This window comes from Amblyomma americanum, chromosome 2, assembly GCF_052857255.1.
Source record: "Amblyomma americanum isolate KBUSLIRL-KWMA chromosome 2, ASM5285725v1, whole genome shotgun sequence".
Lineage (NCBI taxonomy): Eukaryota > Metazoa > Arthropoda > Arachnida > Ixodida > Ixodidae > Amblyomma > Amblyomma americanum.
In genome coordinates, this window is record NC_135498.1 from 75,136,804 (window position 1) to 75,162,128 (window position 25,325).

The window sequence follows — 25,325 nt, forward strand, 5'->3', positions numbered from 1 at the left end:
CTCTTCACGCTCCCCTACCTGAAACTCCAGGGCAGAGAAATCTCTACACTGGACGCCATGATCCGAACAGCATTTAAGACAGCACTAAATCTACCCCTAAACACCTCAACCGAAAAACTCCTCCAACTAGGCCTACACAACACGATAAGGGAGCTTATCGAGGCCCACCGACAGACACAATAGATACGTCTCGCGAGAGCCACCATCGGCAGACACATCCTATACACAATCGGTATCCGTGTACCAGCCACGGATCCCACACAGCTACAGGTTCTCCACCACATTCACCACGAACTAGTTATGAAACCACTCCCAAAAACATGCACCCCGCCTACCACGAACCCAGCCGCAGAGCTCGCGCACGGGTGCTCCACAAACACTATGGCACGGAACCGTATGCCGTGTGGATGGATGCCGCATGCACAGGTGTGGACGCGGTTGTCGCTGTCACGAGCCCCTCCCTCCAACCGATTGCCACCCTTCACATATCCCCCCCTGCCACTTCAGAGGAGGCTGAAGAGGCCACCATTGCGCCAGTCATCACGCGCATGGAGGCCCGGTATATACTGTTAGACTTTAAAACTGCCAGACTAAATTTTACTCGCGGGAGAGTTCACGTTCCTGCATTTCGCATACTGAACTCTCTCGCCGCACACCCGCTCCGCCACATGGAGCTCATATAGGTGCCTGCCCACTTCGGGTATCCCGGAAACGAGGCTGCCAACGTTTTTAGCCCGAGGTTCTCTCAACCGGGCACCGGCGGCCTCCTATCTAGGGTTCTCACGGAAACGCATGCATTCATTCCGTGAACTGACGCAGGCCTGCAAAGCCCAGCGTTGGCGCTACCCTCACCCCATCCCTCTCTCAACAATAATCATCAGACACTTTGGAGGCGGCTCCAAACACGCACCTTACCCTCCCCTTATATACGCTCGTGCTATCACCAAGTCCACACAAACCCCTCCTGTACCCTCTTCCACCACCCCAAAGCCACTCTCGACCATATCTTTTTCCTCTGCCCGGAGGATCCTCCCCCGCGGGGCCTGGAGCACCTTACCACTTGAGAGGCTTGGAAGACCCTACTGCGCTCCAAAGACCCGGCCAAACAAGCCATAGCCGCAGGACGAGCTGCCAGAGTCATGAGCCTCCGGGACATGAACGTTTGAGTGCAGTGGCGCCGTACGGAGGCCCAAGGACCTGCGTGTCCTAAACTCCCTTGTTTTAAAGTCTTCACCACCACCACCTACGATATGCCTTTTTCTAGAAGGTCACAAAAAAGACAATTCTCGGAAGGCAAAACTACCCACTGGTACAGACGTGAGCGGAAGACTAAAAAAGACCCTACCCTAAGGGAGAGTCACGCACACACTGGCAGTCACCTGGAGAAACAGAATACAAGTTAACACGCTGAATACAAAAAGGTCAGGTTGAAATACAGGTCAAGAAATATATAAACGCCAGACTCTACGTTAGTCGTTGCGTGTTTCGCGCTCTTTTCTTTGTGTTACTTATGAGCCAACTGGCCCCGCAATTTTCCTTGCCACCGAAAGGCCTTGCGGCGGGTACGTTAAAAGAACACAAAATGAATAATGCCACAGTGTTGGCCGTTTGCTGGCGCCGTCATGCGGCGCCTTGGTACCCGTCTCTCCTCTTTTTCGCTCCTCGAGCGTAGGTTGGCTGAGTGTGCCGTGTGCCTGCTGTGCTAGTACTGGTACTGCCTCCTTCCAACGCTTTACCGGCTCTCGGTGTCATTGTGGTGGAGGAGCTGGGCATTACCCTGATCTACGAAGAGCGCCCGGGAGCCTCTCATGGCCAACTACACCACATGGACACTGCACCTGTACACAACGCTAGCCGCTGTTTGAGATGATTCGATTACAATTTCAGCCCTCTCATGACACAACCCCGCACGATGACGTCCGCGGCAATAGCCAGACAATCCAGAATACCGTGAGTTCCCCACCGATGCTTCTTCATGCTCCTTGCACATCCGCGTTATTTCATGGCGACAAGTTTGAGGACTTGGTGAATCAATCGGACAGCTACGACTGGGTAGTTGCGCTCAACTTGTTGGACGAGGACCCCAAACTAAGGAATGACTATTTTGAACTCGAAGACGCCGCCAAGACGTGGTTCGAAAACCACGAGTCCACATTTACCACCGGGTGACATTTCCGGTGGCAGTTGCTCGAAACCTTCGGCAGCACCGAACGAACCGCGTTTTGAACAACATCCTCCGCTCGCCGACTTGACCCTTCAATCCGACCACGCTCCGACCACCTTTCAACACCCAGAGCAGCCTCTGCTCATCGCCCCATTTCGGCGAACACCGGGACCGTCAAGTCCTGTTCCTTCCGCGACGCACGTTCTAGAAAGTGCGCTTGTTTCCGCCGAAATACCAGTCGTCACTGACAACCACCATATGACTGCCCTCATAGATACCGGCGCCCATTTCTCCGTTGAGTCGTGCTCTTGCTACTCTCTTGAGAAATGTCCTGAAACCCTGGCACGGAAGACAAAAACAGACAGCTGGTGGCCTTGTGGAGATGCCGCTCGGCGTCTGCACTGCTAGGATACATACTCGGCATCATCTTCACTGGCTGTTTCGCAGTGCTCGCTGAGTGCTCCAAGGACCTGATCCTCTTCCTCAATTTTCTTCGCGAACGTGGTGCTGCTATCGACCTCCGCGAATTCATGGTGACATTCTCTACCCCGTGCGCCCTAGCCGACGACGGGAGCCGGGCATGCCACTTTTTCGCGTGTCAGACGATCACATCACTCTACAACCGCGTTCCAGTTTCTTACGGTGAAGTGCGACAACCCATGCGCGTCTACCGGCATCACTTAAGTGAAGATGTCGTTACTGCTCAGCCATCAAGTCTGCGTCGCTCGGGGAGTCCTTGCCCTGTACAACAAGCGAACTCAGCTTCTAGTCACGCACTTAAGCGCCGAATACTGCAATTTTCCGACACTATAGCCATCGCCTATCTAGATGAAATTAGCGAGTCCGTCGCCTACTGCGCGTTGTCAGTGTACAGTGACACGCTTCCAAAAAGCCATAGTCGAAGAGTATAGGCTGACTTGAACCCTAACTTGATCACTGATCAGCAATGATGCCTGCAAGTCATCCTTGACTTTTCCATGACTGTTTTACGACCCCCTCTATGGTCTGGCAGACGTCAATAACGGAACGTCGCATCATAGTTGATGACATTTAACGTCCTATCCATGACTACAAGTGACTATAAGGACAGAATGCCTACCACTTTACGTTCCTTCCGTCTAAGCTCTGTATGTACACTGTTAACAAAAATAGAACCAAATGGGAGTGAATGGCTTGTCCTCTATCGCACACCTAAAAGGAGGTTTTATTTACTCCATATAAATGGAGTATTTGATTTACTATCTTATACAAGGGACGTATTTTGGAGTACAAGAGAGCTTTTACTACCCGCAGAAATGGAGCTCAAAAATGGCTTCGTGTTTATTTATCATCATTCAGGCTCACTCTTACAGCAGTGCCAGTGCAGGAAACGGGGGTAGCCGGCAATTCAACTTAGGAAACTGCGCTGCCCTAATGTGACCCCGCGTCGCGCGTTCTTTTCGCCGTCTACAAACCCAGCGGCGCCGTAGGCGAAGCCGGCAGGAGTCGTCTGTTTGTCGTCTGCTTTTCCTGTACGAGCTTGTTTGTTTGGCTAAGTTTGTAGATAAAGGGATATAGCAATATAATAAATAGTTCAAAACTGAAAAGGAGTCGCGGAGTAGTTTTCACGGTTATGCATCGAACTATATTTGACTAAATACCAGAGCAGAATAAGTTGAAAATGAAAACACCAGTGAAGGTAGTTTGGTATGGCAGTCTTTGGCTTCATATTCACTTCTCTAAGGATTGGCATTTCAATATGACTGAGGAAAATGTAGCCTCATCAGCTCAATCAAGAGCTCAGCGTTGAAACTATATTCTATCAGAGTTCCATGTTATGCAGCGCACCATAACCTTTCGAAACACACCACGAGAACCACACTGAAAAATGCTTTGATATTTAGGCTTAAGCGGGGGCTCTAACGGGGTGGCGACACTAACAAAGGAAGGTCAGGTATGGTTAGAGCACTGTAAGCTTCACAAGAGAAGTTCAATTATGCAGCTTACTGTAGCGGAAAACGGCGACAAGCCGATATCTTGTACCGCGGCAGGCGCCCGTGAAGGAGCAGAAGTGAGCAGAGATCCAGCGACGACGGTAACCAAGGGGTCGTCACTCACCGCCATTATCAGACGACTGACCACAATCAGACGAGACGCTAGGTGGCGGCGCAGATGGCACAAAATGGTGTTTTTTTTTTACTTCTTTGGGGACTTGGGGCGCATTGAGACCAAGAAACTCCATTTAAAAATGAGAGTTATAAGGAGGAGAACCCTCCTTTATACCCCATTATATAGCGCAGGGAGTAAAATAGGTCATTTAGAACATTTTTACTCCATATTGATGGAATAAATGTTTCCGCATATGGAGTATAAAGGGTGTCGCCAACCAGTTAAACTTCCATTTGGGTTGATTCGTGTTTACAGTGTGCTAAAAGGCATGAGGATATTCAACTTAGTTGACGTTCAAAGTGACCACATCACAACGGCAGCTAAATAATTCTTGGTTCAAGTTAACCTAGCCAAACCGTTTATAGCTTCTCTACTCCAACTGGCAAGTGTCCCTCAGGTCAGAACCCGACTGAAATTTGTGCACGCCTGTTTATATCTCCAATGCGAAAAGCCTCGGGCAAACCACATTTTCCGTACTGCTCTCCCTAAATAAAAAACACCGAATGCTGATGCAAAGCATGATGAGCATGACTGTGCTTGCTGAGCACTACCACCCGACATGGAGCTGCATGAGCAAGATGTTGAAACGCTTGCTCCATAATATGCGTGCGTGCTTGCGTGCCTCTGTGTATTGTGTGTGTGGTAAAACGTTACCGCTAAATTTTAGTGAAGGTAGCAGTGCGTCAGGATCCTTACGGGATCAACATCGTGGACTGTCAGGCGAGTTGGTGTAACACTCCCTATTGTGAAACCGCTTCTCCTCTCCAGTTCTGTCATCTCTTGTCTGCTCTTGCGCTTTACATACACGTACTTTGTGCTGATGTTGGTTGAACAGAAATACAATTTCTTCTGGTAGAAAACCTCTGTTAGAGAAAGAAGAACGTTACCTATATATTTAATTCCAGAGATTAAACCCTCAGTTCGCAAAAATACGCCCCAATTATAGCATACAATGATGGTATCCGAACGGACATACCATGGTCTATTCTGTTTCGAATTTCTGCAAGCAAATGCTGTACTCTGCGCATAGGCGTTTGACGAACCTGTAACAGTGGCTATTCCTCAACCCAAGTGTCACTTGGTGTCGGCACCAGAAGGGAATGCGTGGAATTCAATGGCGCACAGCCCAGTGCCTAAGTAAACGATGCGTACTCGCACTCAGTGCGTAAAGTCAAAGAGCGGAAGATTCATAACTAATACAATGTTTTGCGTAAGCTCCAGAAATATTACCCCTGATAGGGGTGAACCGCACGTACGATACATAACAGCATTCAAATCCGAAAATAATTTCCATGCAAACTGCGCATCCCCGTTGGCCATACTAACACGCAAGTATTGTTCTAGGGGCAACACGATTGAAACAAAAACGTTTTCCGAGCTTAGTAATAATGCCTGGATTACGAATCATCGCCGCACTGGCGAGCAAATACCACAGCACATTAATCAGAAAATCAAATGCTTACTCTCGGATTACGAATTGCGTGTAACATCGGCTCTTGGCTTACAAAAAAAGTTCGTACATTAATATTACAAAAGATAGAGACATAGAGGCCCACCAAATGACCTCGCAGTTGGTCTGGACCATGTCTGTTGAGGATACTTTTGCATGATTGGCATAGTTACTTCTCTGTTCCGTGCTGTCCTTTTTTCAAATAAGTATGCAACCAAAGAATATTTTAAAAATTGAGGTAGTAGCTTCACGGCATGCTTCCCAGAATAATACGCATTGTTGTTGCTGCGGAGCTCGTTCTGAAAGCTATTCGCGAAGTGCCGAAGCTTTGCTATCTGACGCTCAGCCATATAGCGAGAGTTTCCAGGTGCCGTGAGTAACATGCAAAAATATAAAGATGGCGCATCAAAAGTAGACACCTTTGCATGCGTTCTATTTTCTTTTCAACCACCGTAGGCACACATTGTCCCATGCACGACTGAGTTTCTCGTCAGGACACCGCATAACGTCCGCAGCTAAAAATTCGTCAATCTCTTCGCCAGGTATTCACACTTTCCTCAGGCAGAGGCTCGAGGAGCACCAGTCGCTTCAGCGGTTGAAAGAGTAAAAAAAGCTACCTGCGAATGGTTTCCCAGTTCCCAGTCCTTTCGCGAAGCTTGCGAGGTTAAAGTTGTCCCTTTTCTTCGGCATGATGCTGCTAGAGTCCAGACGCTTGTCAAACTGACAGTACCCCAGAAACACGAACCGATGTGGTCCCGTCCCCTTGGCCGGGTTGGGTGCTTCGTACGGCACCACTTCGTCGCCTTCGTGCAGCCTTTCCGAGCTATTGGCGTTCACCACCAACCAGTGCAACCGGCTGCGTGCTGTTGGCTTGTAGGGGCTCGGAGCGTCCGCGTCGACCATGACCAGAGCGAACGGCGCCATGCACTTGACCGGCATTTTCGCCTTAACTTCTGGAGTCGCCACTGCCATTTCCGGTGTCACCATACTGTCAGATACCACGTTTGTGTACCCGTACTTCACTACGAGATCGGTGCGCACAGTCTCGGACAGCGACAGGTCGGTGATCAGTTTTGAGATTTTCCATGGGTCCCGGCGGGTTCCAGACCGCTGCCTCGATTGCAACGGCGTGTCATTATGAGAGCTCTTCAGCTCTGCTTGGCCAGTTCCGCAGCACAGCGTCAAGAGAAGCAGGGTTGATGGCCAGACGTGCAGCATTTTCAAGTAGTTAAGTCAGTCACGCAAAACTGGCAGCCTACGCCGGTAACCTCTGTGAGAAGGCTTGAGGTCTCTAATGGCACCGGCAACTCCGTCCTCACGTGTACCTCTTCTTTGTCTCCATGCTCATGGCAGTTGCTTCAGCACAGCCTTCTGACAGCTGATGATGATGATGACCTCAGGCTTAACGAAACATACTCACTGCGGATGAGATTAGGAAGCTTCCAGGCATAGGTTGGGCGCAGCTGGCAAAGAACAGGGTTATTTGGAGAGACATGGGACATAAAGAATAATTCGCTTCATCCGGTTGCTAATCCGCATTAACAGCAGCTGTGTATTTTTATGGGGAAAAAATCTCATTCCCAGTGAATTCACGATAATAATAGTATAAGAACAGAAAGGGTATAAACTGCGCGAACAAGACGGGACGAGAGGCACAAAAATCGACAGACAAAGCGCAGTGTCTGTCGATTTTTGTGCCTCTCGTCCCGTCTTGTTCGCGCAGTTTATACCCTTTCTGTTCATCATGAACCAACTAGCCCGCCAGAACGTCCTTCTTCATAGTCTAAGAGTTGTTATTTGGCTTTTATATGACTATTACTGATTGTAACACTTGATCAATTTTCTGTTGCAGTGCTTCCCTTGGATCACGCTAGTGCCGCACCCAACCATATCTGGATTTGTAGCACACATCTTAAGACAGTAAATTTGTTTCTGAATTCCACTGCGCATAACCTCCGGAAACTGCATCGATTAATGGAACGAAAAATCAAACTGGCGTACTGAAACTGAGCCGGCTATTCAGGAAAAGTAGGAGCCGTATGTGCCTCTTGTTGTTGTTGTTGTTGTTAGCCTATCAAAAGATGGCACATACCCACACTGGGCAAGAATCGGGTGGCTGTTCACTTGAACACAGTTAATAAAAAGGAAAAGCACGTGGGAGCGCAACACCGGTGAAGTCTTCTTCATGAACAGAAATGGGATGAGAGTTTTGATTTCAAAATTATAAGAATATAGTAAAGAGAGGGATTAAATAATAATGATTAAGCCAAAATGTAATAATTGATAGAAAGGAAAAGTTTGGAACGCTTAGCAAGGCAGTCGGTGAGATTCTATCAGAAAATTTAGAACAGCGGTACAAACAGATCTGTGGCTGAACCCAAATGCGGTGGCGCCAAATGATAGCTCTTGCTTATGCACGTGGCAGGAAAACTGAAGAAGAAGTTCCCATAATCACGGTCGTCGGTCGTCGTCTCTCGAAGCACAGCGGTAAACGAGCAAATGTGAGTTAAGCCCTTGCACTTGAGCATTCGTCGCTTCGTTCAGTCTGCAACGACTCGGTAGAACGTGGATAAAGAAAAAGAAAATTCACATATTGCCTCCTGCCGCATCTCCGCTTGAAGTGCTGTGCACAAGATACAGAACAATTTATTATCGCGAAGCCTACAATCACGAAAACAAAAGAGCAACTTTCAATGCTGCAGTAGTGAAGTCTGTATACTCACTGCAATTTGCGAAAGCATGAAATTCGCCGGGAATATCCGGCTAAGAGCGTGTGCCGTCCACATCACCCGTTCTTGATACTCGTGACATTCCGCTTCAGCCTTCGAATATATTCGCAGTCCAAAGGTAAGATGCAGCCTAGTTCTGAAAAACCAGCAGACATGAAAAATCTTTAAATGGAGCGATTTTTTCACTAAACTTTTGACATCCGTTGTGGCATCTCTCGTGCAGAATTGCTGAGGGCGAGCAACGACAATGCTTGGATCATCAGCGCATGCGCGTGAGTTGTTTTCCGATTATTTTCTCTATCGACAACTTCCGCTCATGATCGTTCACAGTGGCATGGCGTTTCGTAGTGGCCGAATGGGATAGCTTAACATCTTCTTGCGAGTCGAGTCGCCAGAGAGGCGAGACCATGGTGGGGACTGTAGCCAGAATGATGTTATGAGGTTCGCTACTGAATGGCCCATGAAGTCGCTGAATTACCGAGTCTCACTCACGTAATCAGTGCAGCTTAGCGCTGGCCTGGAGGATTATTGTAGGAGGCTGCCGTTCTTTGGCACTCCTGAAAAAAACGAAACTTAATGGTCTCCGTAATTAAAGACAGCAGATATCACGTGTATCTCAGTAAGGCATGTTGCTGGACTAGTTGGTTTATCATTTTTTGAAGCTTGGGAAAAATCCACCTTGGCGCAAATAAATTCACACACACAAAAGATATAAGAAGACAACGGACAATGGCGCCTGTCCGTTGTCTCCTTGTCTCTTTTGTCAGTGTGAAATTATTTGCGCCAATGTGGATTTTTTCCCAACCTTCATAAAAAGATATCGCGTGTATATTTGTTTCAAAAGAACAGGACTAGAAATCCAAATAATACAAAAATTAGATTGTCTTGGTAGGTAGGTGACAGCGTGATACGTGGGGGTTCACGTCTCAAAGCTACAAGTGGGCCGCGACAGCCGCTGCATATTGGGCAAGACTCCGGAATCATTTCTTTACCCTGAGGATTCTTTAACATTTCGCAGCACACTTGTTTTTTTTTGCATTTCGCCTTTATCGAAACGCCAGCAACAGACCTAAGGTTTGGCGCCATGATGTCAAGCTCAGCATCAAAAACTACTGGGGGCACTTAAGACTGCTCATGTGCTATGAATGCGAAAGCACTGGGCACTACAGAGGTTTGTGCGTTTGTGTAACTTAGTTTGCCTTGGCCACGAAACCACAGACCATTCGGAGCTCCGCGGGTTAATGCCCAAATATGCAGAATTGGTCATTGTCTACTTAACATTCATAGATGGTGACAAATCTTTATACCACTGCCAGCGCAGTGGCACAGCCGTTAAGCTGGAAGGTGGCCGCTCCTGTCACAGACATCCATAAAAATTGCGCGACCTATGTTGCTCCGGCGGGATGACTGCGGTATGAGGTCCCCTGATGAACCACGTTTACCAGGAGATAGAAAAGCATGTTTGTGTCATTTGTGAGTTGTTACTTGTGTTCAACTGCGCTGTTAAGTGACAGGGAGGATACAAGAGCAGAAAGTTACGTTACCACAGCGCCGAGTTGCACGTCATTTTAATGTAGAGTAAGTTCTCACCTCAGCAGTGAAACTGTTTTGAAATCAACGCCTATTCCACTCTCTCCGCAGAAACCGACCACCTGCTCCAAGCTACACCTATCTGATATAAATAAATATATCGTACTTTAACTAATGAAAGCCCTTAAGGTGACCTGCGTGCCGTAGTTATTTATAGCTGGCAAAAAACTTAAGATGCAGCGGTTCGTAAGGTATGGTTTAATCCTGGGAGTGGAGTACGGTCCGTAAACGGCTGAAACGTCAGTCCTAAAGAATTACTGGACTCTTAATTCAGTGTGAGCGGATGGGGTTTTCCAACCACGAGTTTTACTCGTCTGAATATAACTTACAACACTAATTTGAAACACTTATCTCGTTGATACTGTCGATGATTTGTCTGTACCTCTAGAAAACTATCACTCTTATACTATGGGCTACCTTTTTTTGCGGTTGCGTTTTTTTTTTTCTCACCGTAACACTTCTTGCTTGTCTCCTTACCAGCAAGATAAAACCTATTATTCGTCTCACAGTATCATGTTATCTTTAATGTCATAATCAGCACCATTATATCGACTACAAGAAAAAAGGCCCTCCTAGTCACAATCAAATTTTTTCTGTGCCGTCTGAGGTCACCCTGTTCGATTATAGATCCATATATTATCGGCGGGTAAATCAGTGCGACAAATGACCTCTTCTCGCCGAATTGCTTTCTTTCTTTTCGCACTCTGCCCTGCCTGCTTCTTTGCTCTGTCATATAATGGGCTCTCTAGGTGCAGAGAACCCATTATATGACAATATCATATACGACATTATATTACAGTTCGTAGTATAATAAAAGTACGAACGTTACGAATGCTCAAATCACATGCAGTGTTGGCGTTCGTGGCATGCAACACGACGGACCAGTGTGCGGCCATGGAGGCTAACGCAACCTGCGCCAACCAGCTGTGCATTTGCCCGTCCCTGCGACCACTCACCAAAGCGCAGCGGTGCAACTCTGCTGGTGAGTCACTCCGCTCCAAAGCATGTCTGTTGTAGCGCTGTCGTGAATAGGGCGAGACGACCGTCAGGATCCCGTCACAATCACCGTAAGATCTCTCGCAGGACGGGTGGCAACGGTTAAATACTGACTGTCATTGATAGTTTTACTCTACTCCGGAATCGCTCTTTGTTCCCAATTCCTAGGCTTTAGTTGCCTAAATACTCCAGAATTGTGAACAATACTCGTGACGGTACAGTTCCACAATTCGTTGGGTTTCTAGGTTCATTTTGTAAAGTCCATGGGCTTATAGTATATTAAAGAGAGGATGTTGTCAGGTTCAACATGCTGGCCGTTGATTGGTCAAGAGCTTTGTTCATTGTCCACACTACGTCAAGCCGGCTTCTATAGCTTTTGCTCAAATGCAGGCGCAGAGAGAAGATTCGAAGAGTAGGAGACAAGAAAGCTGTGCCACCACTGAAATTCTTTCAGGGCTTCATTATATGCACATACTTAGTACGCATCCATAGGCATGAATGTTCACATCGGTATGATGAGGCGATATTCACTGGCAGGCACCGGTATCACCCAGAAAAAGTGGAGCCCAAAATGACAGTGTTTACAGACTACACATGTCTGAAGTCTTCCAATCTACTGGTATTAAGCGCGTAAAGTTTGTACCTCATCATTACCAATTGTAAAAAATTACACAGTTAACTTTGTAACTGCATTAGACACTAAGAGTTGTGATAAGGTGCCATTTCCTGCCGGTAAAGCCTTAGAGTTTTAATAGTGCGATTAAGCAAAACATTAAAAAAATACATGCAGATAGACAACTTAGTTAAGTACTGTTCGGTGGAGGCGGGTCGCAACGATTTGCTCAAGAATGAATGACATCATAACGTGCGGAACGGAAAGCAAGCAACGATCGTGATGACAACGGGATAAAAAATTTGGTCTGAAGCGTAAAACAGCGTTATGGAGCTTTTGTGAGCACAGTGTGTTGCCCGGATTAAAAATTGGTGGGAGCACTAAAGCTCCGCCTTAAGTGTAGACGCAGTAGCGTTATTGGGTTAATGCCTATACATCCTCTACATTACATTTCTATATACCTGGAAGTCCTGATACCACTCCTGGCGCAGAGGCGCAGAGGCAATGTGCCAATGCTCTGCGATGGCAGGTGCTGCCCGACCGTAGAGGGCTTGAGCGACCCAGGCTGCTCTTCCCAAGTAGCCTCTGCCACCTGCAAATGTAGGCAGTTCGCGTAGAATCCGGTGGACAGGTTATGACATCGTCACAAGGCCACGTGACCTAGGTGGCTCACCTAGATTGCTTCTCTGATGATTTCTCGTATATTTTCGCTCGCGGTCACCGACGCCGACAACTCTCTCTTTAACGCTCTCGTGTTAACATTAGGAACTCCCGAGTTCACGAAATGTGACAAGAGCCCCACGCCCACCTGCACAGCCCACAAAGAAACGCTTGGAATGAATGTCACCTCCTGAAAACACATTTGTCGTTCTCATGCAGAGTCTACTGTGCTCCTAGCGCTGGGAGAGAACTGCACAGTGAGCTCTGAGTGCACTGTCACGGCCGCATGTCTGGATGGACAGTGCCGCTGTTCCGAAGGATTCCAGCCCTTGGACGAGCGCAGCTGCATAGCAGTCAGCCGGAGCGGTACGATTTCGTTCTTTTCACTGTCAATTCTATATATTGGATCTGGGTAGTTCTCCATCGCTGCGGGTGTCGTGAATAAAGCATCGCGAGTTTTAATAAGCTGTGAAGGTGCACTTGTAGTGGCCTCGCATATGGAGCAAATATTCGTCGCTGTGACTGCAGCCTCCACAAAATGCTGTTCAAATGAGTAGAGAAAGGAGGACAGAACAGGCGACGTCTTCTAATGAAAGGAGCGTTGCCGAGTGGTACTCTGAGTTTTGAAGAACATTTCCGGCTTTTCGGAATCCTAAATTACTAAAATCCAGAAAGTAGCCTCGTTCCAGATGCATGATGAGAACAAATGTAGCTGTAATTTGATATTTCTCATTCGTAATTTTAGCAACACGAGTCATTAAAAAAGCAACCAGAAATCATGCTATGATTATCTTGGCCTGGTTGCACTGCTAGGAGTACTGCTCTTTATAGAGGCAAAGTGATTTGCAGTCACTAAACAAAAGGCCATCCGGATCTTATCTCTCAATCGAGAAATGAACATATACGGCGGTTCTTTGGGATCTAGATGCCTGTTTTGGGAACATGCCGAATACAGACGCTCAGTGTGCATGCCGTTACGAAATGTGACGGTGATCATGGAAGAGAAGAATTAAGCATCAGAAGTACTACAGCGTCGTGAGGAAGTGGCGTTAAGGGAAATAAGATTTGCTCACATCATCAGCACATCTATATTATCAGCACATCTATATATCTATATTATAGTTCCTGCAGCAACGTATTGCCGCACTCGTGCGAGCCACGACAGGCCCGCCTATCTGCTACGCTGACCAGTTCAGTAGCAGCATCGGAATCGTACCATACCATACGAAACCATAGCATACTACACCATACCCTAACATACCGCATCATATCATACCGTACCATACCTTACTGCACGATACCGTACAATACCTGCCAAGCTGATACAAAGTGTAGGAAGTACTCACTGGAACATTTAGACGATCGAAATAACCAAAAACTAAAATACCAGTCCGTCCAGTCACATCTATATGACTACGAAGGAAACCTGTTCTGCCTTAAATATATATTGTTAAAAAAATTCATCCTCGTCTGGGGCTTTAAGCCTGAGCCACCACTTGTTTAGGGCGGTTGCTATACCAATTATTGAAACTAGGACAGGGAAAATTTGTAGGAGTAATTAGAATTCTTGATCATTTGGTGCTCGCCCCGTCGTCTGCAAGCCGTCCTTTTTAGTTGACGTAGTACATCGAGCGCCCCGGGAAGGCTGTCACCCTATCTACGTGTCTCGGATCTGAAGAAATTTTATTCATATGCATATATCTTTGAGGAACCTGTGCAACTCTCATTTGTAAATGGGCTGGGCTGGATTCTGCTCTGTGACTGCTCCCTGGAAAGTACTTTTAAAAGTTCATTACATTGGACAAGACTAGTGACGAAAAGGGTTTAGATTAAAATTGCCGCCTTAGCCGAATGACCATTGAAACCAGACCACTTGCCATCCTTTAACATGTAATGCAAGATACGCGAAAGCACAGCGGGAAGAGATAAGGAAATGTCTGTGAGTAATAGCTGTTACAACAACTTGCCTTGATTAGAGTAGGTGCCGACTGAGTGCATAACAGTTCTGTAGGAAAAGGATCACATACGAGCAGCGTCCCCACTGTGGTACAAATATTCGCCGCTCCTGCGTTTCAAGGACGTAACTACATCATAAGCAACAAATTTTTTTAATTGCATTTTGCGTTGTATTTTGCAGATCTTTTTGTAGTCACAGTGATTGTGCCATCTTTGTGAAATGTCCTTGTGGGGCTCCCAGGGTAATATGAATGAATGAATAAATAGACATAAAGGCTTACAAAGAGGCAAGGGAAATAAACAAAGATATCTGCAGCCGTCCAAGAATGAAGCACGATACACTGAATGCGCGGCGTAACTTGTTTCTCGCACCGTGTGATGTCTGTAGAGAGCCCTTCATCTAAAACAATGTTTTTAAAGGAGCGCTGCAGCCTCGCCTTTACTGCTCGTATATGTTCCAGCATCACACCAAGCGGGTGGTGCTGAATCAAACCAAACAAGAACGGCGAAATTCAAACGCTAAAAGAAAACTGTGAAGAATGAGCTGGAGAGGGCGATTAAATGATTCCCTGGTTACTTATGATTTCAACACGTTACCAGAATGTCGGACAAGCGCTTCTAGTGTCCTTGGCTGCAACCACGTGGCATACGAATTTGAACCATCAAAAAGGGCGCGTTGACATCATCCATGCCGTAAGAAAGAAAGAGAATGACTGAAAGCCCGCCAGTGAAGCGCTAGAGGCTGCTAGGGTTAGCGGCACTGGTGAGGAGCTGTGCTGAATTCCCGTAATGGTGTGCGATGGCTGTTCTTCGAAGTACTGGCAGTGCAGATATAGATCCAGTATGAAAGCAGATATATTAGCATTCATCCAATAATTATTACATAAACCCGAGTAAAATATCCGCGTTTTCCTTTCTTCTAACTAGTTTTCCTCTCAACAGCTCATGCGTATGGGACGTTCTCAACATCAGTGTAGAAGTAACGACCAAATTCGCTCTTGTGAGCAAACTAAGTGTTCCCATTCACATTGGAGGCACCTGTACGTGGCAACAAACTACTCATTGCAGTCCTTCTGCTGCTATAATGTTTTGTGATTCTGCGTTCGCGTCTTGAAAATCTCCTTTGCGTGTCATTTATCACCAGCAGCCCGCATCTTAACTATGCAGCCATGGTTTCCCGAGTACAACGCACTCGTATCATCTAATTTTTGTCGCTGGTGTCTGCATTTCAAGGCTACCTGTGAAGGCTTGTAAACTTGAATGGAATAATCAATGACCGCCACTGGCGCATGTCAGTGCTATACAGGTGTTTATTTCTTTCCTTCTGACACAGGACTGATCACAAGTTGGTTGGCCCTCATGCTCCTGCTTTCAAGCGTCCTTCTTATCCTTATGCTTGTGGTCTACCTCTGCGTTGTGGCTTTCTGGTACGAAAGAAGATAGGCCTGCCAATTAAAAACATTCGAGACTATAATAGGTGGCGGGGGGGGGGGGGGGGGGGAGGTTGTTGGCAAACCATATTTGAAAAGAAACCATAGCACACAAATGATGATAATACGAGAAACAAGACAGCGACAAATATTGAAATTCAACTGACGTTTTACTGCATTATCAAGAGGGTATATAAACTTGCCTGATGGAAGTGTCTGAGACTGCGTGAATCGTGACTGAGTGCGTCAGTGGGCCACCTGAGTGCAGTCTTAAAAGGATTTGAATTTATCTCGTGGTTGGGTAGTTCAGGTATAGAAATTTGCTTTCTGATGGGGTTTCCGTTCCCTTTTCTTTCTGGTGCAGACATCAGGCATGTATGTACATATATGCTGCTGCTGATGCAGTAAAACGTCAGATGAACGTTAGTGCTCGGCCTGGTCTTGTCTCTCCTCTGGTCTTTATTTGTGCGCTATGGATTCTTTTTAAGCTGAAATCATGCCGACTACTTAAACGAGTCTCGATGGCTTAATAGCACAGATAAAGTGAAGGATTTATGAATAAAACGGCGCGGGAAGAAGACGTCAAACGTCGTTTCTTATATGTCTACAGCAATTGTGCTGTGTGTGCGTTCCTTCGTTTGTCGTGAGTTCTTTCTGCACTGCTTTAACCATCATTCAATACCAACTCGCCCAGATTGCAGCCGTGATTAATGTAAAAGGTTGAGGCACGAAGCTAGCGCAATACAATATGTCACAAAAACGCTCTCAGTAACTCCGGGATAGTTTTGCTGCTAAATCAGTGCATTTTTACCGAAAGTTCGCAGTGGGCATATGCAGCGACTCTCTTTGAAAAACACGCAGGGTTGTGACTCCTTTATCTGTATTTTGCGCCAGTGGTACTGTTTTCTTTAAGGTAACTCAGCGATCGTCACCCTAATGTCGTACATGCTATAGTTAGCTTAGTACCTGTTTCTTTAAAAAGTAGACAAACCACTAGCAGATCATTTCGCAATCAGCCGACTTCTCTAGCTTAATCTTTTGTTTAACACTACTGAATTAGTAGATGCCGAAAAAAGATGTCTTCATGAAGTGCTTAGCAGAAGCAGCGTAGCGCATTTTCGGACTGCTAATGCAAGCTGTCAATCGCACCCTTTGAATTCGTTTAAATCTGGTCATACATGTCGTCCTGCTTTTCATCTAAAACGTTGGACAGGCGTGCTCGGCCACAATCTCTCATCCGCTTCCATCTTCCGTTTAATCTTCTGTTACCTCAGTTGAAAAGTTCTCAGGACAGCTTGCTGATGACATTGAACTGGCAAGGACCTCGACCTAGCTTAAATATGAAGAAGGGGGACTGTGCACCTATCTGTCCGTATTCATTCACCATCCTACAGGACGCGCAGGGGCCGTCGCCAGGAGTGGCCGTTCTGGAATCAGGGAGCGTCTTGCACAACCGCCACCATCGTGCTGGGCGGACACGGGAGCGCGGACGCTACGCACAGCACCTTGGTCGTGCCGGCCATGACCATCGAGTCGGCGGTTTGTGGGCTAGACAGCGACCAGATCAGCACGGCCGCCGGGATGCACCCAGAGGTACGGGATTCCTCGCCGGCACCCACTCAGCTTCTTCCGCCGCTTATTTCAACGATTCTGCCCTGGGACAGGCTCTAACAGACATTTCTCTGGATGGCCACACAACTGTCCTCTAACATCCTTCCCGTAACCAAATAGCGATAATATAATGGATCCCCCAAGATCACCCCACAATAGTTAGACACAACAGTAAATATACATGAAGCCACCGTGGTGGCGCAGTGGTTATGGGGCTCGGCTGCTGACCCCAAAGACACGGGTTCTGTCCCGGCCGTAGCGGTCGCATTTTGATTGGAGCGAAATGCTCGAGGCCTATCTACTGTGCGATGTCAGTGCACGTTAAAGAACGATAGGTGGTAGAGGTTATTCGGAGCCCCTCCATTCGGAGGGGCTCCGAATAACCTCTACCACCTATCGTCCCTCATAGACTGAGCAGGTTTCGGACGTTAAACTTTATAGAGCAAAGCAAAGCAACTATATATAGGAATATTGCCTGTTCGGCCTGAATGTAATTTATAACTAATTAGAACTGTCTCAAGCAGTGGCAAACGGAAGTGTGGTACTATTCGCAATGATTACCAACTTTGAAGGTTGCAAGTACCGAACTGTTCGAATTCTAAATCACCACTGCCACATTCGCCCACTTCCGCCCACTTTCAACCTCAAGAAATTTATCACGTGTGCAGCAATGGCTTAGAGAAAAATCACGCTGAAGGCTAAAAATATCAAAGTAATTGTCTAGCATAAACTAAACTGCTTCCGCTGAATTTTTGCATCATATGTCTGATCGTCCCTTATTGGTTCACTAAACTTGAGCGCCAGAAAAATTACGGGACAGTCAGATATCTCATACGACAATTCGGTGGAAGCAGTTGCGTTTATCATCAATTAGTTTTTTGGTCCTTAAGAGAAATTAGTTTTCTGGTTCATCGAAGCTCTGTTGTTGGCAAATATCAGACGGGCACGTTCTCAGACTACGTGTTCTTGGATATATGAAATATTGTATGAGATATGTTATGAGATATGTATGAAATATCGCTGGGCAAGGGGGTTCATAATTACCACAAAGAAAAGAGCGCGAAACACAGAACTAGAGAGATGGAGTCTATCATTTCTATCTTTTTTGACCTGTGTATAGAGCTGTTTTTCTTCTGTTCTGCGGATTAACGTGCATTCTGCGTCACCAGGTGCTTGCCAGTTTGCGCGCTACTCTCCGTTAGGGGTTGCGTTTTAGTCCGCATCAACGCCGGAGGGCAGTTTTCTCTTCCTAGATTTGTCTTTGTGTGACCGCCTAGAAACAGGCATAGCGCATGACAGTGAGGTTCACCTCACCGTGCTCTTATGCACGTGTGCAGGCCACCACCTGGGAGGTGAACACACCGGGCGGAGCGCAAAGCATGACCGAGACACGCGGCTTGGGCAGCTCACCAGACGAGCCCTTCGTGCGGCCCGTGCTCAGCAGAGACGAGGTGTACGCTATGTACCCTCACCTGCGAGGCATGAGCACTCTCTCTGCAGGCTCCCATAGGGAGAAGGCTGGCGGTAGGCGGCCCACACGCAACGACGCCTCCTCCGACGAAGTTAGTATGCGAGACCAATGTAAAAGGAAAGAAAATTTAACAGTGGGGTTAGGGAGTAAAATGGTGAACATGGGGAAAAATCAAATGGTCGGAAAAGAATTTCTATGGCATCTACCTGCAGCACAAAAACGCGATCTGATATATATGAAGGAAACGCGGAATGGGGGGCCTAGAAAAGCGGAAATTTTGGTTTCTCTGATAAACAGAGCCGCTATTCCCTGAGACACATTCTACGTTCTTAAGTATTTTTTTCTTTGGCGTGTTTTTAACACGTGGTGCTGTTCCGGTCCTCAGTGCGGAGAACACTAGGTTAGTGAGGCAGAAAATGTCTATATTAACGAATCGTTCCTCGCAATGCTTTTATACTCCACGATCATTGCTCAGCTCGCTGCACACAGGACGCCAGACTCCTCCAGTCTTTCAGTTGTAACTGCGTGATTGCATTGCGTTGGTGCGCCCTATGCGGACACCTAAGACCAACTGTTGCATAATAACCACTGTGTACTGTGCGCCTAAAAAGAAGCCTTCCTTTCACATTCTTTGTTCTGTCGGCATAAAACCAGCCATAGGCGAACAAGAGACGGAGGAGAGTCTCCCTGCGCAGGAACCTCCTGCTTTTAGATCCAGTCGCCTTGTTTCAGTGACGCTGTTGGACTGATGGCCGGAAGGCACCTTTACAAACCAGCGGCGATTCCACTGTTTAACCTGAAGGTCCTTCGCTTCCTCTCCCTCAACAGACTAAGCCGGACAAGGCTGCACGGTCCTTCACACCCGACGCGAGCGGCAGGTCCCGCCGAAAGCATCCTTTTTCGACCGTAGCCAAGCGGGTCGTCCTTCCCGATGGAAAGGACGCCGACAAAGGCCCCAAGGCCGCTTACATGGAGGACTCCGCATGCGCGCCACGCCAGGACAGTTGGAGCATGCCATGGAAGAGTCTGGGCAGCTCGCTGGATGCGCTGCTGTCCATTCCGGTGTCGGGAGCAGTCCACTCTTGTTCCTCCACCGGTACTGACATCGCGTCGGAGTTGGACGGGGAGCTGTTTCGTCCCGTCCGCAAGCTGTGATTTCACTGAATGTGCATGCGTGGAATGGAAGAAGATTGACTGGACGAAGGTTCAACGTCATTTTTATGATCATTTTTTATGTTGGACTGTGCATTTGTCTTCTCTGCCGTAATGCGAAAATATGCTTTGAGTGATACCAATAGAGTGATGCTGTTCTTATGACACGGTTGTACGAAAACTTCACGCCGGTGCTTTGTTTTGAGAGTGCAGGTTACTACGAACATGAATTATAGCTGCCAAAGGCAATACTTACGTCACAGAGGTGACGTATTTTTTAATGGCGGCAGTGAATGCCTGTGGCTGCCACGCTTAGCCGCGCCCTTTAACTGCAGGTTAGTCATTCACTAAGTTTTTTGTGTGTGGCCGTCCTACTTCTACACCACATTTGTTGCTTTTTCCCTTTAACTTTTACGAAATAAAGCAGTCGTTCTTAAATATTTGACGCTTTGCGTTTTATCATGGGAAACTTGCCGCACCGCACGCCCAAATTTTAGTGCGGCATACGTTCTTTTCCAGCTATCGTGGTAAGCTTATGTGGATGTGTTCAGGGCTGATGCAAAACAAACGACCCCAAATAAATGCGTGTCACGTTTTTGTCATGTTTTTGTGCTTATTTGTCGACAGGTAGCGACAAAACCTCTTTTGATGCCTTGTAGATCATGCGCTCAGGCAGGAAGTTACAAGTTGCGCTTTATAGCTACTAGCTGCTGCCGTTTAGGTAATGTATCTACTTCTGGCGTGCTACAGCAAAAGAACTACCGGACTTGTTGCAATTGCTTCTCTTAAAGATAAATAGTTCAATTTCAACAATTGCTGCGTCTTTCGGATTGTTGTGAATTATTTTGAGATGCTTCGGAGCAAACTACACTCTTCAGGTCAAAGAAACGTTCTTGTATAAGCCAGTTTGGAAGCGGGAAAAAAAACGAATTTTCTTCGCAGCTTAACCTGATGCCTGCTTGACGTAGAATGGAGCACAAGCCTTAGCTCTGGGTTCGTTGAGGTTTCTTACAGCACAATAAGTAGTAGTGAGGCAATGTGAGTCATATCCGCTGTACTGATTTTATTACCAAAAACGTCTATTCTGTAATTCTGCACGTAATTGAAGAAGGCGGTGCAGAGAGGTGGGGTAGGAAATAGGAGAACGCCAGTAGGCACATGAAAAATAAAGATGCAGCAATAACAACAAATATCTTATCAATATCCGAATGATAGAGTAAAATTAGTGGCCTCGAGGAGCTGTGCAAAAACGTGGACACTGCCATCGGTTACCGCGTAACCCCATCAATGCGCAAATCTCACTTTCAACGTTGTTCCTATGTGTGTAATATTTGACTAAGCGTCGTTACGTTGTGGATATTCGATCGTCAGAAATTACGACCCCACAGGCTCATGCATTATATAACGTTACGTAGAGTTGGTCCGCAGAGGTTGCAACATGTATCTCGCACAAGGGCGTGTCCCGAATGCTATTTATCATTTCTGCTTTTTTTCCTGTAATTAAAGCATTGCATTGTGTCATTTTTAAGACCGCGGACTTCACTTCCTTCACTTCATTCCACTACGTTGAATAGTTCCCTACTTGATAAAAATATTTGTTTTCAAGACACTCTTTTGCTGATTAGTCGCCAGACGCCGCCGGAACCTTGCCGATTCCTCTTTGCAGTATATTCATTTCGATCTCTACCTACACCTGACAATGTGAAATGAAATAGAAGAAGTTGTAGTAGTAGGGATATATACCTGAGGTGAAGAAGAAGGGAAGGAATCTGATATTGTGCTTTTACAAGAAACGTTGTTATCACCTTATGAATCATTTTCAATGAGAAACATTCGAGTTTTCAGGTCAGATCGAAACGTTGGCCGGGGAGGTGGATTGGTAACCATGCTTTCTAAACATTTATGTCATCAGGCATCTATCTCTAAGAAAATTCTTCTGCCTGATTGTGAACTTTTAGCGATAAAAATTTTATTTCCGCATTGTGCCGATATTACAATTGATAATGTCTATTTTCCTTTAGGTGTACGCAGGACAGACTGTTTAGACAGCTTGGTGACTGGCACAAGCAGTGCAGTCATCGTAGGAGATTTTAACTCTCACCATAGCGACTGCGGAAGTCGTAGTGATTCCTGCGGCCAGCTTCTCTGGTCGTGGCTGTCTGCAAATGCTGTACGCTGCTGCAATTCCAGAGAAATAACCTTTATGCGAGGGGTTTCTCGCTCAGCCATTGACTTAACTTTATCAGCAGATAGGCTAGAGGTGACTGATTGGTCGACACAGGATTCGGGTGCATCTAGTGACCACTTCCCTATAACTTCCGCTATCCGGTTATCTCCGCTCAAAACTAGTTGTGTAACCCATAAATTTGTCAACCACAATATCTATAAAAATCTGATGTCCGCCTCGAATGATTCTCTAGTAAGTACAAGCCGGGATGACAGAGCGCAGCAGATGGTTTCATTTTTGCAAAATGCAGTAGACCACTCAATATTCACTGTGCCCGCAGCAGACTCTAATAAAAAGCCGTCTCCTTGATGGACAGAAGAATGTGAGAAGGCCTATTGTCGCAGAAAAGCTACCTGGAAGAGGTTATCCTGCAACCAGAGTCCAGCTAATTGGTTAAATTACAAATTCTTCTCTGCATCTTTCAAAAGAACAATTCCAAAAGCCAAGGAGGAGTATAACCAAAACTTAAACACATATCTTTCAAATCCTCGTAATCGGAAGGCCCTGTATAGATTCATGGGACGTAACAAGCGTTCTGCAGTCCCTATCCTCACTAATTCAACAATGTTATCAACATAAAAGGCTCAGGAAACCCTGGAGCGTATAGCTCAGGGATTGGTGTCTCGTTTCCAGACGCTGAGAAACGTCCCTTTGTGCACAATCTCACCCTCTTCGGATTACACCGAGGTTGACGCACCAGAGCTCCTGTCAGTCCTGGCAATGTTGCATCCTGCAGGTCCTGAACAAGATGATGTCACTATTGGTTTGATCAAAATTTTAGCCCAGGATTTTACAAGCGACCTCTAAGATATCGTCAATGCTTCGTTGGAAAATGCATGACTTCCAAGCATTTGGAAGACAGCGAAAATTATTTTATTGATGAAAGATGCAGGAAAAGAATACGTCTTAGATAATATTCGGCTAATTAGGCTAACTTCAAATTTAGTCAAATTAATAGAATAGTGCACAGTCGCCTGACAAAACTTGTTCATGACGTCAACGGTCGGCTCAGCCCAGATTGGCTTTCGTCGCGGATGCTATATATGGTCAGAGCATGTGGATCTAGAGAGCAGAATTCGGCTTTCGCTATTCAAAAGGGAAGTTTCAGCTTTGGTTACTCTTGATGTAGCAAAGACCTATGACAGTGTAGAACATGCTATACTACTTAACAGACTTGCTCAGTTACATCCTCCAACCTACATTTATGCGTGGATATCCGAATTTCTGAAGGACAGATACCTTTACTGCACAGAGAGAACCCTATATTCTGATACATATTATCAATAAAGAGACGTGCCGCAAGGATCGGTGCTATCCCCGCTGCTTTTTAATATTTTGGTTAGTGGCATCCCCATTCATCCAGGTATAACAGTTTTTGTGTATGCAGATGACAGACAGCTTTTTTCGCCTCGGCCAGGAATATTCATTCCCTTTACCATATTCTGCAGGGATATTTGGATGCTCTTGGAATATGGTTGCACGGTATTAACTTATCCCTGAATGTTAACAAATGCGGCGTTTTGGTATTTCCTCCAGACACGCATTTGCACATTTCATTAGTCCATCGCTCTAACCAGATTCCACAAGTGGAATCCGTTAAATATCTAGGTGTTACTTATCACCCAGCATTGCATTGGAGCCTTCATATAAAGAACAATGTGTCTAAAGTAAAACACGCTCTAGGCCGGCTGATAAGAATCGCCAATAAAAAGTTTGGGATGCACCGCGACACATTGTTACTATACAAAGCCTATGTAACACCTATACTTGAATTAGGTTGCATTCTGTTCTGTGGTAGTGAAAACTACAAGATTCAACCCTTAATCTTACTGCAAAGGCACGCTCTACGTTTCTGCCTTGGTCTCCCAAAATCAGTTTCAAACGCCCTGCTTTATCTGGAGGCCCGTATCCCTGATCTAAGTTCCCGCTTTCAAATACTCAAGGTGCAAACTTTCCTCAGGTCGTTGGACCCGGTGACTGAGGTCAGTACTGCTATTTTTGTGTCTCAGCCGGCCTTATACTTTTCTCATCATTGGCCACGGTATCAAATGCCACAAATTGTGTTAACGCAGAACCTTTTAACACCGATTGGTGTTGATCTCAGTTCTTTGCAGTGGGTTGATGACACGCCGGCAGCAGTGGAATTCCATTTCACCACATCTTCCCATCTCATGCGAAACACATGCCCGCAAACATTTTAAACGGTATTCTCTCGGATCACATAGAGGAATACCCCCATCATACGGTGCTTGCTACCGATGCCTCCGTCAACTGCCAAAAAGCTGCAGTTGGCATCTTTTCGCAGGATTTGGCATGGAGCTATTCTGTCCTCATCCCAGATTATATTCCTATATTCTTTGCGGAATTTTTGGCTCTTGGAATGGCCCTTCACAAAATTTCATGCCATGAGTCTCATGTTATTATTCTCGCTGATTGTTTGTCAGTGTTAGTCTCCCTTGACACTTCACAAGAAGATTTTTTGCGCCGTATCCTGCGATTTTCTGTCCCATGCACTTTGAAGGTGGTCCGTTTTGTCTGGGTCCCTGGCCATGCAGGTATTCATTCAAATGAGGTGGCTGATTACTTAGCAAGGTCGGCTCTTGACGGGTCAGTGACACATCCCGTCCCGAATTTCAGCCTGCTGGCGATTTCCAGGTTTCAGCGGTTCCTACATATATCAGCCAGGTTACGAGATCCCTTACTAAATACCACTGACTATCAGCACTTAGCATATAATTGTAACGTCCGTTCGTGTAAATCCATGCTGTGTGAGGTAACAATGACGCGGTTGCGGTGCAGGATTCCAAGTTTGAATTTATATCTATGCAGGTGTGGGTTGACACCGACGAACCTATGTGACGCATGTGGGAAAGTTGAATCTTTAGACCATTTTCTCCTCTACTGCCCAAAGTTCGCACTTCAGAGAAAGATTTACCTGGAGGTCCCTCTCTCCAGGTTAGGGCTCCCTTTATTTTTGCCAGTATTATTATCGTTTGGTGCGAACGCCAAGGGATTTGCATTGGGTTCTATTTGTGGGTTTCTCCACGATTACAGAATTGCAACTGGTAGGTTGATGTGCTAATTCTTTTAATGTTTACGAGCTCTCCTTTATTCACCAAAATGCTGTC

At 46.3% G+C, this 25,325-nt stretch overlaps 2 protein-coding genes across 2 annotated transcripts; one reads left to right on the top strand and one right to left on the bottom strand.

The window, feature by feature from the left end:
* Positions 1–6,192: 6,192 nt before the first annotated feature.
* LOC144118697 (uncharacterized) lies at positions 6,193–7,097 on the bottom strand. The gene has a single exon (XM_077651548.1). It carries the CDS (start codon positions 6,978–6,980, stop codon positions 6,351–6,353), a length of 630 nt encoding a protein of 209 aa, XP_077507674.1. The 5' UTR covers positions 6,981–7,097; the 3' UTR covers positions 6,193–6,350.
* Positions 7,098–15,656: 8,559 nt separating this feature from the next.
* On the top strand, positions 15,657–19,996 carry LOC144118698 (uncharacterized). Its single transcript, XM_077651549.1, has 4 exons — positions 15,657–15,733; positions 17,131–17,329; positions 18,685–18,909; positions 19,647–19,996. The coding sequence occupies exons 1-4, from the start codon at positions 15,666–15,668 to the stop codon at positions 19,971–19,973; spliced, it is 819 nt and encodes a 272-aa protein (XP_077507675.1). The 5' UTR covers positions 15,657–15,665; the 3' UTR covers positions 19,974–19,996.
* The last annotated feature ends 5,329 nt before the right edge of the window (positions 19,997–25,325 follow it).

What these genes read in the sequence shown, in the direction of transcription:
- LOC144118697 (XM_077651548.1), bottom strand. Translation starts at nt 6,980, where the DNA reads ATGCTGCACGTCTGGCCATCAACCCTGCTTCTCTTGACGCTGTGCTGC.
- LOC144118698 (XM_077651549.1), top strand. Translation starts at nt 15,666, where the DNA reads ATGCTCCTGCTTTCAAGCGTCCTTCTTATCCTTATGCTTGTGGTCTAC. An exon ending in CCGCCGGGATGCACCCAGAG is followed by an intron (nt 17,330 to 18,684) that starts GTACGGGATTCC and finishes GCACGTGTGCAG; the next exon opens with GCCACCACCTGGGAGGTGAA. An exon ending in ACGACGCCTCCTCCGACGAA is followed by an intron (nt 18,910 to 19,646) that starts GTTAGTATGCGA and finishes CTCCCTCAACAG; the next exon opens with ACTAAGCCGGACAAGGCTGC.